The sequence below is a fragment of the Sinocyclocheilus rhinocerous genome, unplaced genomic scaffold (assembly GCF_001515625.1).
Source record: "Sinocyclocheilus rhinocerous isolate Xijiao unplaced genomic scaffold, SAMN03320098_v1.1 scaffold62, whole genome shotgun sequence".
Taxonomy (NCBI): domain Eukaryota; kingdom Metazoa; phylum Chordata; class Actinopteri; order Cypriniformes; family Cyprinidae; genus Sinocyclocheilus; species Sinocyclocheilus rhinocerous.
The window spans coordinates 1,928,079-1,943,556 of record NW_015656585.1 but is presented as its reverse complement, the minus strand read 5'-3'; the positions used below and the strand labels follow the sequence as shown (position 1 = coordinate 1,943,556).

Genomic DNA, 15,478 nt, shown 5'->3' with positions numbered 1-15,478 from the left:
ATAAATATACACAGTACAGACACCTGTATTATGTAAACAAAACCTTTATTTTGGATGCGATTAATCGCGATTAATCGTTTGACAGCACTAATTAAAATCAAATAAAATAGGTTAGGAACAAGATGTGGCAAGTAAATGATGAGAGAATTAATTTATTTATTTAACAACTATCTCTTTAAGCTGTCAGCTTCCTAATTAATCCATTGCTGCTAAAAATAACAAATATATATTGCTTAAAATCCATATAACTTAGAGGTCCTTACAAATCAACTAGTCGGTTGTTGGACTAGGTAACCACTATTACATTATTATATTATTATTATTATATAACCTCTATTACATATGAATGTGCTGAGATGCCATCTATAGTGAGTGCATGTAGACATTCTCAATTTCAAAAGTTTCCTTGAGGGATGCGCTTCTCAAAAGGATATAAATGGCAATGGCATTCCTCCACTTTGGAGACAAACATCAATACACCCTCATAATTCATTCATAAACCCTCTTCTTGGAAGCAGCTTTCCTTGTCTATACAATACAGCACAGGTTCGGTGTTTCTTTAACGTGAGCTGAGCTGCAAATGAGTTTCTCTGAGTGACGTCATCGAGTAAGCCATGTTGGGCTTACTGGCTGGTTTGAAAAAGGTTAGTGACAGCACAAACATGGATGCCCCAGTGCACCCTGAATGCTTATAGACACATGGTTAGTAAAGCACAGTACTACCTTTAAGCCAAAACAACATGAAGAAAACCCAAACCCAGAACTACTTTCTACTGAGCATGTTGCCGTATTTAGATGACCTAGCATAAGCACCCACCGAACAACCCATTTTATGAAGTTTCCAGCTAATCCAACAAATAACAAAGCACTGATCACCAGGATGTTCTTGTAGATAAAGAAGGAAAAGTGACAACTGAGAACAAAGTGAGAGGTGAAAGGGAGCGACACACAACCCTGCTTGGCGTGACAGACGATGAGCCATAGAAGTGAGACACGGGGACATACGGACCACACTTACCACCATCACGCGTATCCACTCAAAGTGCCAGGAAGCCAAAATATCCGCAAGGATATGGCTTTCCGGCAGCCGGCCATCCTGGGAGGGGACTGAGCCCGGCACCTTGTGGACCAGAATAAATTGAGATCTTTTTAAAGCAGGGCTACAAAAGGAAAACAGTTAGACAAAAAAACATTGATGGCTGCTAAGATGGCTTAGGACGCTTGAGAGAGAGAGAAAAAAAATCCACCTGATGTAAAGGCAAAAAAGAGAAATCAAACAATGAAGCTATTTTACACAACAAGACAATGCCCTGAGTGTGTGTGAAGGATTTTCTAATCTCTCTTTATTAGCCAAACGTGATTAAAATGCAGTTCCTAGGAGCATCTCTCCCCTAAATAAGAAGAAAAAGGAAAAAAGCCAAGTCAAAAGCATCTTTTACAGCATGAAGCTTTTCATCTTTTAGAGGCGCTAAGAAGAAAAGCAGCCAGAGATGCACAAACATTCTCTCTTTCTCTCTGTATTCTCCTTTGCACTGAAGAAAGCCACGTTACCTGAGGATACGCATCGCGTATCACAAGCTCACTAGCCCCAGAACAAGTTTTCAGTCACAGTTTTTCAAAGTAATAAAAATAATCCCTAGCACACTCTTTAGTCCAATTACATACTGCCATGTAGCTATCGCCCAGATCAACCCCCTGTCTCCGCTCGGCTGGGTTTAACCCTCCGTGTGTTATCTACAGTTAAGACTCACTTGTAATGCTAGATTCTAGCGGACATAAATGTGCATGAATCAGGATCAGATTGTCAGCGTTTCACAGTGCAGAGAGGTTAGTTTTCCTTTTCTCCCTGCTAAAGTGGCAGCAGTGTGGTGGAGAGAGTAAGTAAGAGTAGGCTAAACTCTTAAAACAAGGTCAAGTCCAAAAAGAGAGCGAAAGAGAGAAACAGAAGAAGAAACACAAGATATTTTATTTATTTAATTTGCTCATTTTATTTCTCTTGCTATTTTTTTTTCCTTTTACACAGAAGACTTTTATTTATTTTGCTTACAGGACATTTAGTAGATCTGCAATGTTAGACTTAAAATACAAAACATAAGTTACTGCATGTACTTGCAGTTAACATTAAATAGTTGGTAATCAGTTTACAGTTACAGTCAAAACTATTTAGATAACTGAAGGAATTAATATGAAATTTATTGTGATTTTTTTCAGTTTAACATTTAGTTTATTCACTATACAGTGGTGGCCCCAATTATTAGAACACTTGGCATATTTAAAAGGTTTCAGTTGTTTTTGTTAAATTGGCCAAAAGGTGGACATACCAAATATTAAAGTTAAAAGTGGATAAAAACAGTACGACTCACTTCATCTGATTTTTTTCTGTGATCAGAGAAACCATCTGCATGTTTCATGAACATTATGAAATGAAATAATGTTTTGGAGACAAAAAAAGGTCAATATTTTCAGATCTGTCAGGTGTTCTAATAATTTTGGCCACCACTGTATCTGGACAATGGACATCACTGTTTGGACAATGACAGCTGAAAAGCGTGATGAAACATGAATCCAGTAAATATCTATAGTACACTATACCGTTTAAAAGTTAGGGTTGAGTACATTTTTTTTTTGGGACTAGGAAATGCATATTAGAATGATTTCTGAAGGATCATGTGACACAGAAGACTGGAATAATATCTGCTGAAAATTCAGCTTTGTCATCACAGAAATAAATTGCATTTTAAAATAGAAAACAGTTTATTTTATTGTCATTTTTCACAATATTACTGTTTTTACTGTATTTTTGATCAAATAAATGCAGCCTTGGTTAGCTCCAAGAGACATAAAAACCCCATGGTATGAATGGCAATGTACATACTCTTCAACTGTTGACGTGTTTATAGTTAGCTACCAGAACTATAAGCATTTAACATCCTATAGCACAGATATTTAAAGTTAACTTCACTGCCCCCTTGAGTTCTGACGTTTTTAACCACCACAGTTTGTCTGCTGCACACTTTACAGTGTCGGACAAGTGTCTGCATTTACATTTTTGCACAGTATATTTCTAGCCTAAAAGCTACACTTACCTTTATTAATTCACAAAACAGAAACCGACAAGTCTTTGACAACACACTGATATCCTGTTTTTTCTCTTATTCTCTGTCACTGTTTTGCTTCACATTCATATTGAATGTTTGCTTATTTATAAGAGGTACAGCATACGGTTACATGCCATCTTTAATATCCAGTCAAGCAGGCAGCACAATCACGCACACTTCCTAACAGCTGTTGGGCATGTAAGGAGGCGTGCGTGAGTTGTGGTAAGCCTGTGAGCATGACATGATTGCAGTGTGTATCTTATCTGGGGCGGCTCCTCCTCGGGCTGTGTGTGTGTATGTGTAGGACCATTACTCCAGTGGCCAGCCATGCGTACACTCCTAATCTCAACACTCTTTCACCCTCTCTCTTTCGCTCCCTGGAGACACTGGCGCTATCATCCTGGCTGCTTCTCAGATGGAGCACTAGCGCTGATTATCCCTCCGTACTCCGCTTCGGACACATGTACGCACAACACCAGTTCTAATGACATCACCGAAACCCAAATACTGTAGCTGTACCATCAATTAGCATGTGCAAAAAAAATAAACTTGGAATAAGGAAAATAAAAAAAACTGTGAATTGGACAATGTAGTGCACGTTATTGAAAATACATAAAAATACAATACTCACTCTCATGTCTATGGAAGACAAAATGAGGTGTTTGGGAAATGTCCAGGCTGCTCTTTTCCATGCCGTTAAAATGAATGCAAACTAGAGATTTTAATCTTCAAAGAGACAAAATAACACCATAAAAGTGGTCCATACAACTTTTGCACTATATTCCAAGTCTTTCGAAGTCATACAATGTGTTTGTGAAAGAAACACATTGAAATGTATGTTATGTCAGATTTGTGGATTAATCGTTCTTTTTAGTCAAATATTTTCAAATAATTTCCAGTTAACAAAATCTTTGTGAATGATTCGCTCACAAATCAGACTGATTTGGTTCTTGAGTTTAACTCACTGACTGGTCACAAAAGTTTATAGGTTAATAATGACTTAATTTTTGGTCTGTTTTTGACACAAACTATTTGTGTATTGCTTTAGAAGACTTGGACTATAGCAAATGAGTCATATGAACCACTTTTATGATACTTGTATGGTGCTTAAAGGGATAGTTCACCCAAAAATGAAAATTCTGTCATTAATTACTCACCGTCATGTCGTTCCAAACCTGTAAGACCTTCGTTCAACAGAACACAAATAAAGATATTTTTGATTAAATCTGAGAGCTTTCTGACCCTGCATAGACAGCAACACAACTACCATGTTCAAGGCCCAGAAAGGTAGTAAGGACATCGTTAAAATAGTCCTTGTGACATCTGTGGTTCAACCTTAATTTTATGAAGCTACAAGAATACTTTTTGTGCAAAGAAAACAAAAATAACGTCTTTATTCAACAAATTCTTCTCTGCCATGTCAGTCTTCGACACACGTTCACGACAGTACCACAACACATATTATAACGATGTCCTTACTAGCTTTCTGTGCCTTGAACGTGGTAGTTGTGTTGCTGCCTACGGAGGGTCAGAACGCTCTTAGATTTCATCAAAAATATCTTCATTTGTGTTCAGAATATGAACGAAGGTTTTATGGGTTTGGAACGATATGAGGGTGAGTAATTAATGAGAGAATTTTCATTTTTGGGTGAACTAACCTTTTAAGCATCTTTGTAAAGCTAAAAATCCATCATAAATGCATAGAAAAGAGTGACCGGCGCATTATTCATATTTTCTCCTTTTGTGTTTCACAGAACAAAGCAAGTCCTATAGATTTGTAATGACATGAGGATGAGTAAATGTTGACAGAATTATAATTTTAAGTGAACTATTCCATTAAAAACAACACCGCAGTATATCTCAAAATATTATCAGAGCAAGAAAGACTAGGCCTTCCAGCATCTGCTTTATGACAGGTGAAGTTTAGCTGCATAAAAATAATGAACGGTAATGAAAATACCAATCCTTCGCAAACTTTCTTTGGGAAAGTGGGTGCACACAAGTGCGAGACAGCTGTGGCACAAGCGGAGCGTTAGGCACGTTATCGTAGCGTACCCAATGCTACTCCTTAATTCCACATTAGCATATTTGAGAGAGGTTTAACAATGTGAGGCGCATTCATTATCACCTGGATAATTACCTGCCATTCTGCCTGTGTGTTTACATGTGTTTGGCGGAGCAGGTGTTAAAATATTTTGGCTGTTATTGCCGGGATTGCTGATGAATTTGGTGGAGTCGGCGAGCTCTCCAGAGAGCTATTCAGCACTGTAAACACACATGGACACATTCACATGCACACACACTGGCACTAGCCTGGCAAAGAAAAAAGGAGAAGTGTGTGGCAAGCATATGGCTTACACAGTTGATGTACCCAGCATGCTTTTGCATACATGGCCATCCAAATTGTGTTTAACCCAAAAATTCATGGTCACAAAAAGGTGTTGGAGAAGGTACATTGGAAATGTAGCTTGCTAGGCTAAAGCTAAATCATTTGATCCTATTTACTTTCTCATTGTGGAAATGTATTGGTGTACTTTATAAAAAGAACTTGTCTTCATAATCTATCATCTAAATGTAATAACGTGATGTCAATCTGAAAGTAGCAGCAGGTATTCCATTCCCAAACTCATGTTTGTAGACTTGCTAGCTTGAATTTTGGCACTCTGAAGAAGATGGAATATTGAAGAGGTCATGGTTGTGCTTGAGGCATTTCACATCTCAAGCTCTTAAAATTTTTTGTTTGTTTTAGTGAACATGTACTCAGGTAATTAATGTTCTTTATTGCTAATGTTGATTTAGTGAAAAAAGTGTTGATTTGTATTTTATTTAAAACTATAAACAATTTCAATGCAGTTAGCTTTTATTAGTAACTCGCAGAATAGCAAACTACTATTTTAAAAGGCAAAAGCTCGACTGTAGTCGAACTTCTTTAAATTATGATTTCAAATCAGCTTCCTCAACACTGACTTGATTTCACATAGCCAGGTACACTGCAAAAATCCCCAGTTTTAAAACACTTTTACAGTGTCACTTGCACTAACCTTGCTTTCACCTGAGCTCTCCTCTCTTTTTCTCCCTCCCTTTTTCTTGTTTTGGAACCAATTGCCTACTTGGGCAAAACAACTGAGCCGTCTCCATCAATTAGCCTTGACTTTGGACTTTCATTAAGAGTAATTGACTAATATCTGCAGTGAGTCTGAAGAAAGACACTTTTAACTATCACGAAGCAGTTTGTTAAGTAAGAACACATGTCTTGGCTCATACTGCGCCAGCAAGAGGTCCCCAGTCCAATGCAAAACAGGTGACTGCTATGTAATACCCCATTTAGCCCCTGGAGCAAAGGTTATCCAGCTAATAGCGTCCTAGTGGAGACTAAGGAAGAGCTGAAGACTAGGCCTGGCCTAAACATCTGGGACATATTGCACATACTTGCAACATATGCTTCAGGTTCAATTAAAATGAGCCCTTGGCACATTTATCCATTTTTTTCTTCCTTCATCCAGTATAAGTGGGCCTTCCCTGATGTGATCTCAGTATTTTACTGCTTGAACAAACAGAGGAGGTAATGAGAATGTGAGGTCATCAACAAACTGACATGGAGAAGAAAGTAAAGAGACGTAGATGGGAAAAAAAAGAAATACAGTGTTGTGTGTTGAGGAGGAACTGAAAGTATGACTGTAAGTGTTGCTTTTAAAGTAACAAGCTACTTTTTCTAACTATTAGCATTGTAGTCTGATATAACTCTGCATCACTGTTTTTTTTCCCTCACATTGCTTTTGTGAGGCCTCTGTCATCTGTAGCACTGGTAATTCTTATTCATTTTAATGAAATTAACAATATTAACAGATAAATTACTACAAATAAAAAGTTAATTGATCAAATAAATGATTAACCATTTTAAGATAAATATATATATTGAAATGCGTGCATTTTTACCTTTATCTGTGTGCTTTTTAATTCATAAATAAATATTACAATTGATTTCAATTTAACTGTCATCCTAAATCATTTTTGTTCCAGATAAATCTTTTAATAGAGCGTAACATTGACCATCCAACAAATTCAAAGTAAAACAAAACAAAACTATGCAAACGAGAAGGAGAAAGGACAAAGAAAGGACAAGTAGCCCTTTTCAACCTTCCAACCTCTCAACTGAAGCTAATCTGACACAAAGAACAACAGATCCTTGACAACATTAATACAGATATTCAGTTCATTCTTCTACATACACACACTATATGTACACTTATGCTCTTTGAAAGTCCACTAAGGAGAAATGTCAGGAAGATGTCAAAGGTTATGTTTTCATCTTAAGTCTACACTGCTCCAAAAATGTTCTTGTTGACATTCTTGTTTTCCCATTTCCAGACAAAGTGCTAAAAGCACATAAGTGCTGGTATTTTGGCAGGCAATAATATGAATCTGCCTGCTCAGAAATATTAAAATGCTTCCTCAAAAAAGCTGCTGGGGCATTTGGCTTGCGGTCATTTGAATGCTATTAATTGCACTTCAAAGGCCTTGAGAAATATCAGAAGCTCAACACAGAGACCCTGAAGCCAAGTTTATTTATGCCTATGTGACTCCCCTTTATTCTGAGTAGAAAGGAAACATGTACTGCAACTCTGTAGACTTCAGACACTAGCAGCTCTGACAGACTAGCTGTGGTCCTGGACTCTATGAAATGTGGCCGAAAGCATTAAATACACAAGAAAACAATGACCTACTGGTATTTGAGTGAGGTCAAACACAATAAATAATACATTTTCATTGCATTTCACTTTAGAGAAGAGCGTTTGAGCATTAAATATACATCTGTGTTGGAATACATGTTTGTGAGTGGCACCGATAATTACCTTGTCATCTCTGTCAAAGTCTTCCTCCTCGTCCTCCAGCAAATCCTCCACAGCTTGCTGATGTGCATTGTGAAGAGCAGAACAAAAGAGAGCAGAAAAAAAGAAGAAGAAAAAAACAAAGAGAAAATCAATTTCACATGTACACTTAGGAACATCTCCACATCTTCGAGTGAAAACAAATGATAGCACACAGTCCTTGGATAGAAAGCAAACCCTCCGAGTGTGACCTCAGTCGCTAAAGTCATCAGTTGTGTCCTCTTGTCCATAAGGTTAAAACCTGAATAGAGCGTCTGGCAAAGGAAGGCTGATGACATAGAACGTTAACTACATGCTTCAGTGGACCAGATCCAGGCCAACAATGGTCCCATCAAAACCCCTTCAGGTTTTCATACTTAACTCAAGCACACAAAGAGCCGTATGCCCATGACCTCGAGAAATGCTGCTGGCTACTTGATTCTCCCAGAAGAACATGTGAACACAGACCAGTGAAAATGATGAAAAGAGTGATGCCGAGAATATTGAGAGCAAGATAGAGGGCAAGGAATCAACGAATGTTTAGATAAACATTGATTTCATTTTGCAATCTAGAAAAACTGCAGGCTCAAATGCTTGAAAGAATCAATTATTTGCTTGCTTACATCTGAGAATCATCAGTGGTTCTTGCTACAGAAACAGTTACTATTATTCATACAGTAAGTTGTGCTTTTTTTAATTGCTGTCTAAACAACCAGACCTTTTCCACCTAGAAGAGCATACAAATGTTACTTTATCATGATATAAATACATTTTAAAAATATACGTATATTATGTATATCACTCCCAACCATACTGTATCTACAGATCAGAATATCACAGAGGTGAGCACTTCTGATTTAGTAAGCAAACACTTCATAGCATAGTAGCAACACACTACACAACCACTCAGAACAGCTTATCAATGCATAGCAACCACTAACAACTACATCATAGCCGTGGGTTTTGAACAGACAAGCGCTATTTACATTTTTTTGCAAAATTAAAAATAACTCTTGCAGTGCTAAAAGGATCAAATAAACCAAAATGTATAATGTTCACATCACTTTCATTTGTTCTTGGGAAACTGCAGTCGCTAATAGAATAAGAGCTGTTTATAGAATCTAAAATATGCCACATTTATTTTTTAGTCTCACAAACAGAAAAAAAATCCTTCCTGTGTGAGCTAGTAATTTGGCGGCATTAATTATTCAGATCTCATTGGCTTGTTAATCAGAACTGTAGACACCAAAATAATCAGACGATATGTTGGCACACAAATAAAGAGTTTATCTCGGTCAACTGAAAACATTATATTTGGCCTCAGTGGCTTACGGGAGCCCAGAGGAGTGTGTATCACATGTCTGTTTTTGTTGCCGGAGGACTGAAAAGACACAGATCATTATTTCTCTTCTTGTAGTTCCTCCTGTCAATCCCGCATCAAAGCTTCAAGGTCATGTGTGTGCTATTTAAATACGACAACTCGGGCATCTGAAAACACCAAAAAGCTATCAAGGGAGGAATACATCTTCTTTTTGATGATTTTTTTTTTTTTCTGGCTCCATGCATTTCATCAGTTTTTTTGTGACATCCAAAAATTGTTACTTAGCAAACAATAGCTTTTGTTCCTTTGTTTTGTCTAAAAAAGAGTGTATGGCTGCTATAAGCCTCTTATGTAAATGCAGCCTGCGGCAGAAACAAAAGGAGGGTTCAGGATAGATACACGCAATGTTGTGAGGAGACTAGCGATGGTGTTTTGCACTAGCCTAATAGCACACGGATCGACTCGAAGAGCGATGTGGCTCCGGCGCTAGGTTAGCCAGAGGTCATACGCTGGGTAAAGGAACTTGGAGGAAGTTGAACTTCAAGGGCCGTGGTAGCATGAACTCGAAAGTTTGGCAGTCAATATGTCTCACTTGCAGACAGAAATTCAGTCTAAAATAGCATCAGAGCCAGACTTTAAGTCCATTGTTTGGCCTTTCGGTTAGCAGCGGCACCATCTCCAGACCAGCGCCGTGACATCCATCCTGGCGAGTTAATGCATTTTCTTTTGCCTTCTGCCATGAGTGGAGGAAGAACCCTGCTATCTGCTCTTTTAATTCTAACCTTCCCCGAGACAGGTGCACTGGGAATAGACGCCCTAGCTAGACAAGCCATCCAACATGAAGATATGCACTTTCATTTTTTTTTTCCTGCCTCTCAGCTCTCGCGCTCTCCCCTCCTCCAGCTCTTCTTTGAAATGTGAGACATCTCTAGCGTCTCCAGCTGCTCAGGGGCTGGCCCTGCTTTGTATGCCGCGTGTGGACCAGAGGCCCGGGAGAGCCCAGGCCTGGAAGGCTGATAAGGGCTCTCGCCGGAGCACATCGAGCCCAAACAGCCTCTTCACAGGCTGTCAGTGCCCTGCTGGTCAGAGGGAGGGCTTGAGTTTTTGCCAGCACTGGCTGACTGTGGTCTGACCTCTGCAGGGGCTCAAGTCAAAGAGTAACTCTGCCGGTTCTGTTTGGGCAAAGTGTTACGTTTCAATAAAAGCGGTCACGATTCAAAAATGAGGACAATGGGCAAATTAATTGCTGGGAAGTGTGGGAGAGGGACGGAGCAGTCAGTACGTCTCTTTGGGGCTGAGTTTTACGGGGCACACGGGCTGGCAAGAGGACGCGCCAGGGTCGTGCGTATCCAGAAGCAGCGGGAGTCAGCGGTGCCGTCAGTCCCATGGCCCGAGCTCTACTGTAATCCGCAGCAGCCCTGAACCCACAGACCCAGAAAAACACTCTGGCTTTCTGTTCCGTAAATAAAACCCCGGCTTCCCAAGACAAGCCTGCGTCAACAATGGCAGCAGCAGCCGTGACAAAAATCACACGGCGCTGCAGTGTTGTTAGCAAAATCACGGGTACAAAAGTTCACAAAGACGAAGTTCAGGAGCTGCCAAAGTTGCTCCCCGCCTCGCCTCCAACCTCGCCTGCGAGCCGTGGCGGCACGGGGGAAATCAGCAGGGCAACAAACGCTGCCAGTTCAAAGTGACGTGACCTTTTGATTTTGTCACCTGTCAGGGGCTGGCACGGAGGAGCGGAGACATGTCTGCCAGGCGCGGGTGAAACACTGTCTCGCTAACGGGGGCACGGCGCTGGAAGAGGTGGTACCACTGAGGTGGATTAAAGGCCTAGAGCACCTCTCGGCTCTTCTTCTCACTCTTCCTCATCCTCTCCCGGCCCTGCCGTCACACTTCTTGCTTTTTTGTTGTCCCCGTTGAGCCTGCAGCTGAAACACCAGCCTGAGAGTAAGACAAGCTCTACCACGAAGCGCCTCTAGGAGCACGGCTGGCAGACAGACTCTCGCTCTGGTTCTCTTTATGTTGTCGTTTCGTGATTGACACCGGAGGTAGGCTTGACAGGCCTTCGTTTCCCCCCACTGCAGCCCACCTGTACCAGCGTATCCTTTATTCATGAAGCTCCATCCAGGCTGTTTGTTTTTCAAATTACACACACTGCAAGAAAACGACAAAACACTACTCAAACCAGACAAAACAAAAGGTGGGGAAAAGTTTATTTGCTAACTTGCTTTCTGTGCCATGCAAAACACTAATACTGTTAGTAGTCAAGAAATAAACAAACAGACTAAGAACAAACAGCTATGCATTTGATCTTGTCAGTCTTCCTATGTTTACGAAAAGATTAAACTAAAGGTGAAGGGTAATTTATTCACCACTGGCAGCATCAAATGAAATCGCAAAACTAACTGTTTACAAACTGGTCTCCCAAACACGTCTACCGGCCTGTCTTGTTCAGAAAACAAGGAATCCCACCCTCCAATCACAGCATTATTTGAACCATACATTTACATGATAGATCACTCAAACAAATACAGTAGTGTTCATGCTCATTGAAAAGTGATTTGCATGGGATTTTTAAAAAAATTGTTTAACATTTACATTTTCACACATTTCACCTTCAAAATTTGCATGAAATGTAAATTCACCCCATCTATTTTTTAAATGCATGTTATTGACCTTACTGTACACGATTCATTCATTCATATGTTTGAATATTGTTTACCTTATTTTATAATCAAAATGGTGAAACGTCAGACTTTTCTCTGGTGATGCATGCTGGACTTTTCCAATTATCCATTTTACACAGATGTACATCCCAACATACAAAAAAAATGTCATTACTACCATTACATTGTTACTTTAAATGAGGGACCTTGTTCTTTATAACATCTCTTACTGGAAACATGTTCACATCATGTTCACCATGGTTGACAGGTGGTTGTCTACAGGCACAAGTCAAAGGATGTCTCTGCTGCCTTCTTCAATGTAAGTCTATTTTCAAATATTTTATCATTTGCCAAGAAAAAATTGTAAGTCTGATCACATTGAAAATATATCACATCTCTCCACAATAAACTACAAATCATTATTGCCCATTTCATAAACTGTGAGGGATGAGTTACACGTTGATATCTGAACTGAATTTTTCCCCTCAATAACTATTTTTAACATAAAGAAACATAATCTTATAGAATCACAAAACTATTTTTGTTAAATTAATTGAATTAATTTTCAACATTACAGCAAACATACCAGAGGAAATATCTTGTGTTGCACATTTGGGGCCTTTAGGTTGAGAACCACTGATTTTGCTTAAAAGCTTAAACCCAAATATGAGCTGCAGCAATGTTCACAAAAAAACAGGCTGTGAAAAAATGATTAACCTTTTAAAGGATGCCATAGGAAAATGGAGAAATTGCGAGCTTGCTAGAGGACACATTGAGAGTAACCCTGACAATTAAGACCCTCTCTCCCACCACTGACAAGGTTGCCGAGAAAGAACCTCAAATGCCTAATTGAGCTTGAGCTGGTGAAAGAGATGTCACTATGTTCCTCCAGCTCTGACAGTATATGCTATAATTACCACCTTCAAAACATCTGGTAAACTGTTTTCCAGGCCAGTGAATTCAGCAGCCCGGGTCTTCTAGGTCCAGCCATGGGCTTCACTACCCTCCATTCACACACCAAGCTGTCCGACGCTTGACTGAGCCTCAGCGGCCACACTGAAGCCCACCCGAACACATCCAGGTCTCCAAACAAAAGTAGGTGAGGGGTGGTGTTAGGGTGGTGAGGACTGCCCCATTCACACACCAAGCTGTCCGACGCTTGACTGAGCCTCAGCGGTCACACTGAAGCCCACCCGAACACATCCAGGTCTCCAAACAAAAGTAGGTGAGGGGTGGTGTTAGGGTGGTGAGGACTGCCTTTCTGCAGGAGGTGAGCAAGCCACTGACAGCTGCTGTCAGAACAGCTTGGCTAGCTGTGTCGGTGCTCCCTTAACTTCAGGTTAAGAGAGGTGCGCTTGCACTCCCTACCAGTAGGGGGCTCTTCTGAAAGCGCTGGAGACAGTGCAGCTGCTTTGTTTAGAGAGGAAACCTAGTGCTGCTTTAGAAATCGTAGCTTTCCATCACCTGCTGATGATCGACAGGCGTAGTTCAAAAGTCACATCCCTTTGTCTTGCTTCTAAACCCGTGTTTATTTTTCCATCGTCTATTCATTCTGACACAAAAAACAATACCGTGGCACTGCGCGGCAGCCAGGCTAGCTAAGCTTCTGTTGATTTAAAACAACGGTTTGGGAGTGTAGTCTTGTGTTTAGTGCACAGCCATTCCAGATGGTAAAAAGGATCTTTAACAATAACAGGCCGTGACAGCGAGGTCAGGTATCTGGTGGAAGGGTGGCAGGCGGAGAACAGCAAAAGAATACAAGAGTCAGGGGTCAGCTGTCTACAGGTTAAGAGTTGAGCTGGCATGTCACATCTAGAGGTAACAAGTCCCTTCAAGAAATGTGACAGCTGAAAGTGGGTTTCTGTTTTCCCAGAACATACTAGGCTGTGAACATCAGGGGTACAACAGACAAGGGATAATATACGGTCACCCTGAAGAGGGTTGATTTTTAATAATAACCGGCTATTATTCTGTGATAATGACAGCTTCTTACTAAAAAAATAAATGCCAATATTGATTTAATATTATATGCAGAATTAATATTATTAGTATATGTCCCACAACCCTGAGCAATAGAATTTGGAGAATATATGGTGGTGGTGAATGTTTAATTGTATATTTATGGTAAATAAGCAAAACTTGTTAACAATATATATATACAGTATATTGACATACAATGTAATAAAAATGTAATTAAAAAATGTGTCTGTAATGTAATAAAAAGAAAGTGATTATAACTAAAGCTGAAAAGTCTATCAAGAAAGAGAGAGAGAATATGCCTGTAAGAATTCTTCTGTGCAGCTTTTGTTCATACCTAGAGTCTCACTTTTACCCTCCTTTTCCATGCATACAGAATATTTGAGCGCACACGCTCATCCACGGCATTCTGTGCATGAGACATGCTGCACCACATTACAAAACCATGTGATGCTGATAGTCAGATGTCATACAAACACTTGGAAAAGTTTCAGAGTAAGTCTTGCCATCTAGGCTGGGCAGCATCTCCGTTTCTCATTTCTGTCTGTCTCAGTAAAAAAACAAAAAAAAACAGCTTGGACTGTTGAAGCACCGCAGCCTGCATTTATGTGTCAGAAGGTTTAGCGCAGAGCTACAGTTAGAGTTATCTGAAATGACATCCTGCCAGGCACAGGGAGCCTGACATCTATAGTGTAGTGATGAAAGCATGAATGGGACACTTCCACTGGGGGAATATTAGTCCTTTCAAAAGTACATCAGTCCTCTCTGAGTGTGTGTATTTATAAAAAATAAAGCACAAAGCAACGGCTGCATTGCTTTCAGATAACAAGCTAGCAGCCAACAAACAGCTTTAAGCTTCAAGTTACATATGTATATGTGCATATGTATGTATATATATATATATATATATATAACAGCTAACAATAACAGCTTAAAGGAGTGAAAAAAATGAATGACATCAGGTACTAATCATTACACACACACTTAAAGACACCTAAATTCCTTCCCCTTAAGTTCATAGTAAAGCACAGGGAAACAGTGTCCAAGCTCAGGCTCATCAGTGAGTTTGAGGCTAATGGAAAGCATGTGTGTGTGTGTGTGTTTACTGTTTCTGAACTCTCTTGCTCTCACCAGCCCGTGTGTTGTGGTTACAGTCGTCAAAATGCAGAACAATGGACTGTTAGAGAGCAGAGGAGATGTGGATAGAGGAATAACGGGTTGAAGGCATTACCTCGGACTCTAGCCCTCTCATGTGTCTTAAATCCACAGGTCCTGACAGTATCACCTCTGACCCATTACCTAGTTCTGAATCCCTAACTTCTGACCCAACTGGCTTTTATAACAATGAAAGAAAACACACACACACACACACACACACACTTCACTAAATCATCACACAAGCTCATTACACATAAAAAGTAAAATATATTGTTAAAATACATCATAAAGTAGTGTGTGTGTGTGTGTGTGTGTGTGTGTGTGTGTGTGTTATGATAAACCAGTTTAGCTTCTTTATCATATTTACCATGATTATCGAAACATGCA

General features: G+C 39.8%; 1 protein-coding gene across 2 annotated transcripts in view; it reads right to left on the bottom strand.

Moving 5' to 3' along the window:
* LOC107720291 (multiple C2 and transmembrane domain-containing protein 1-like) overlaps positions 1–15,478 on the bottom strand; it is a 152,581-nt gene that overhangs the window by 21,942 nt on the left and 115,161 nt on the right. The window contains exons 17-18 of one of the 2 annotated variants that reach the window (XM_016527971.1): positions 7,952–8,008; positions 1,019–1,120 (exon numbers count right to left, since the gene is read on the bottom strand). In XM_016527971.1, coding sequence (XP_016383457.1) covers positions 1,019–1,120; positions 7,952–8,008 — 159 coding nt within the window. The remainder of the gene's footprint in view (positions 1–1,018; positions 1,121–7,951; positions 8,009–15,478) is intronic. The other variant, XM_016527972.1, reaches the window with a different exon arrangement.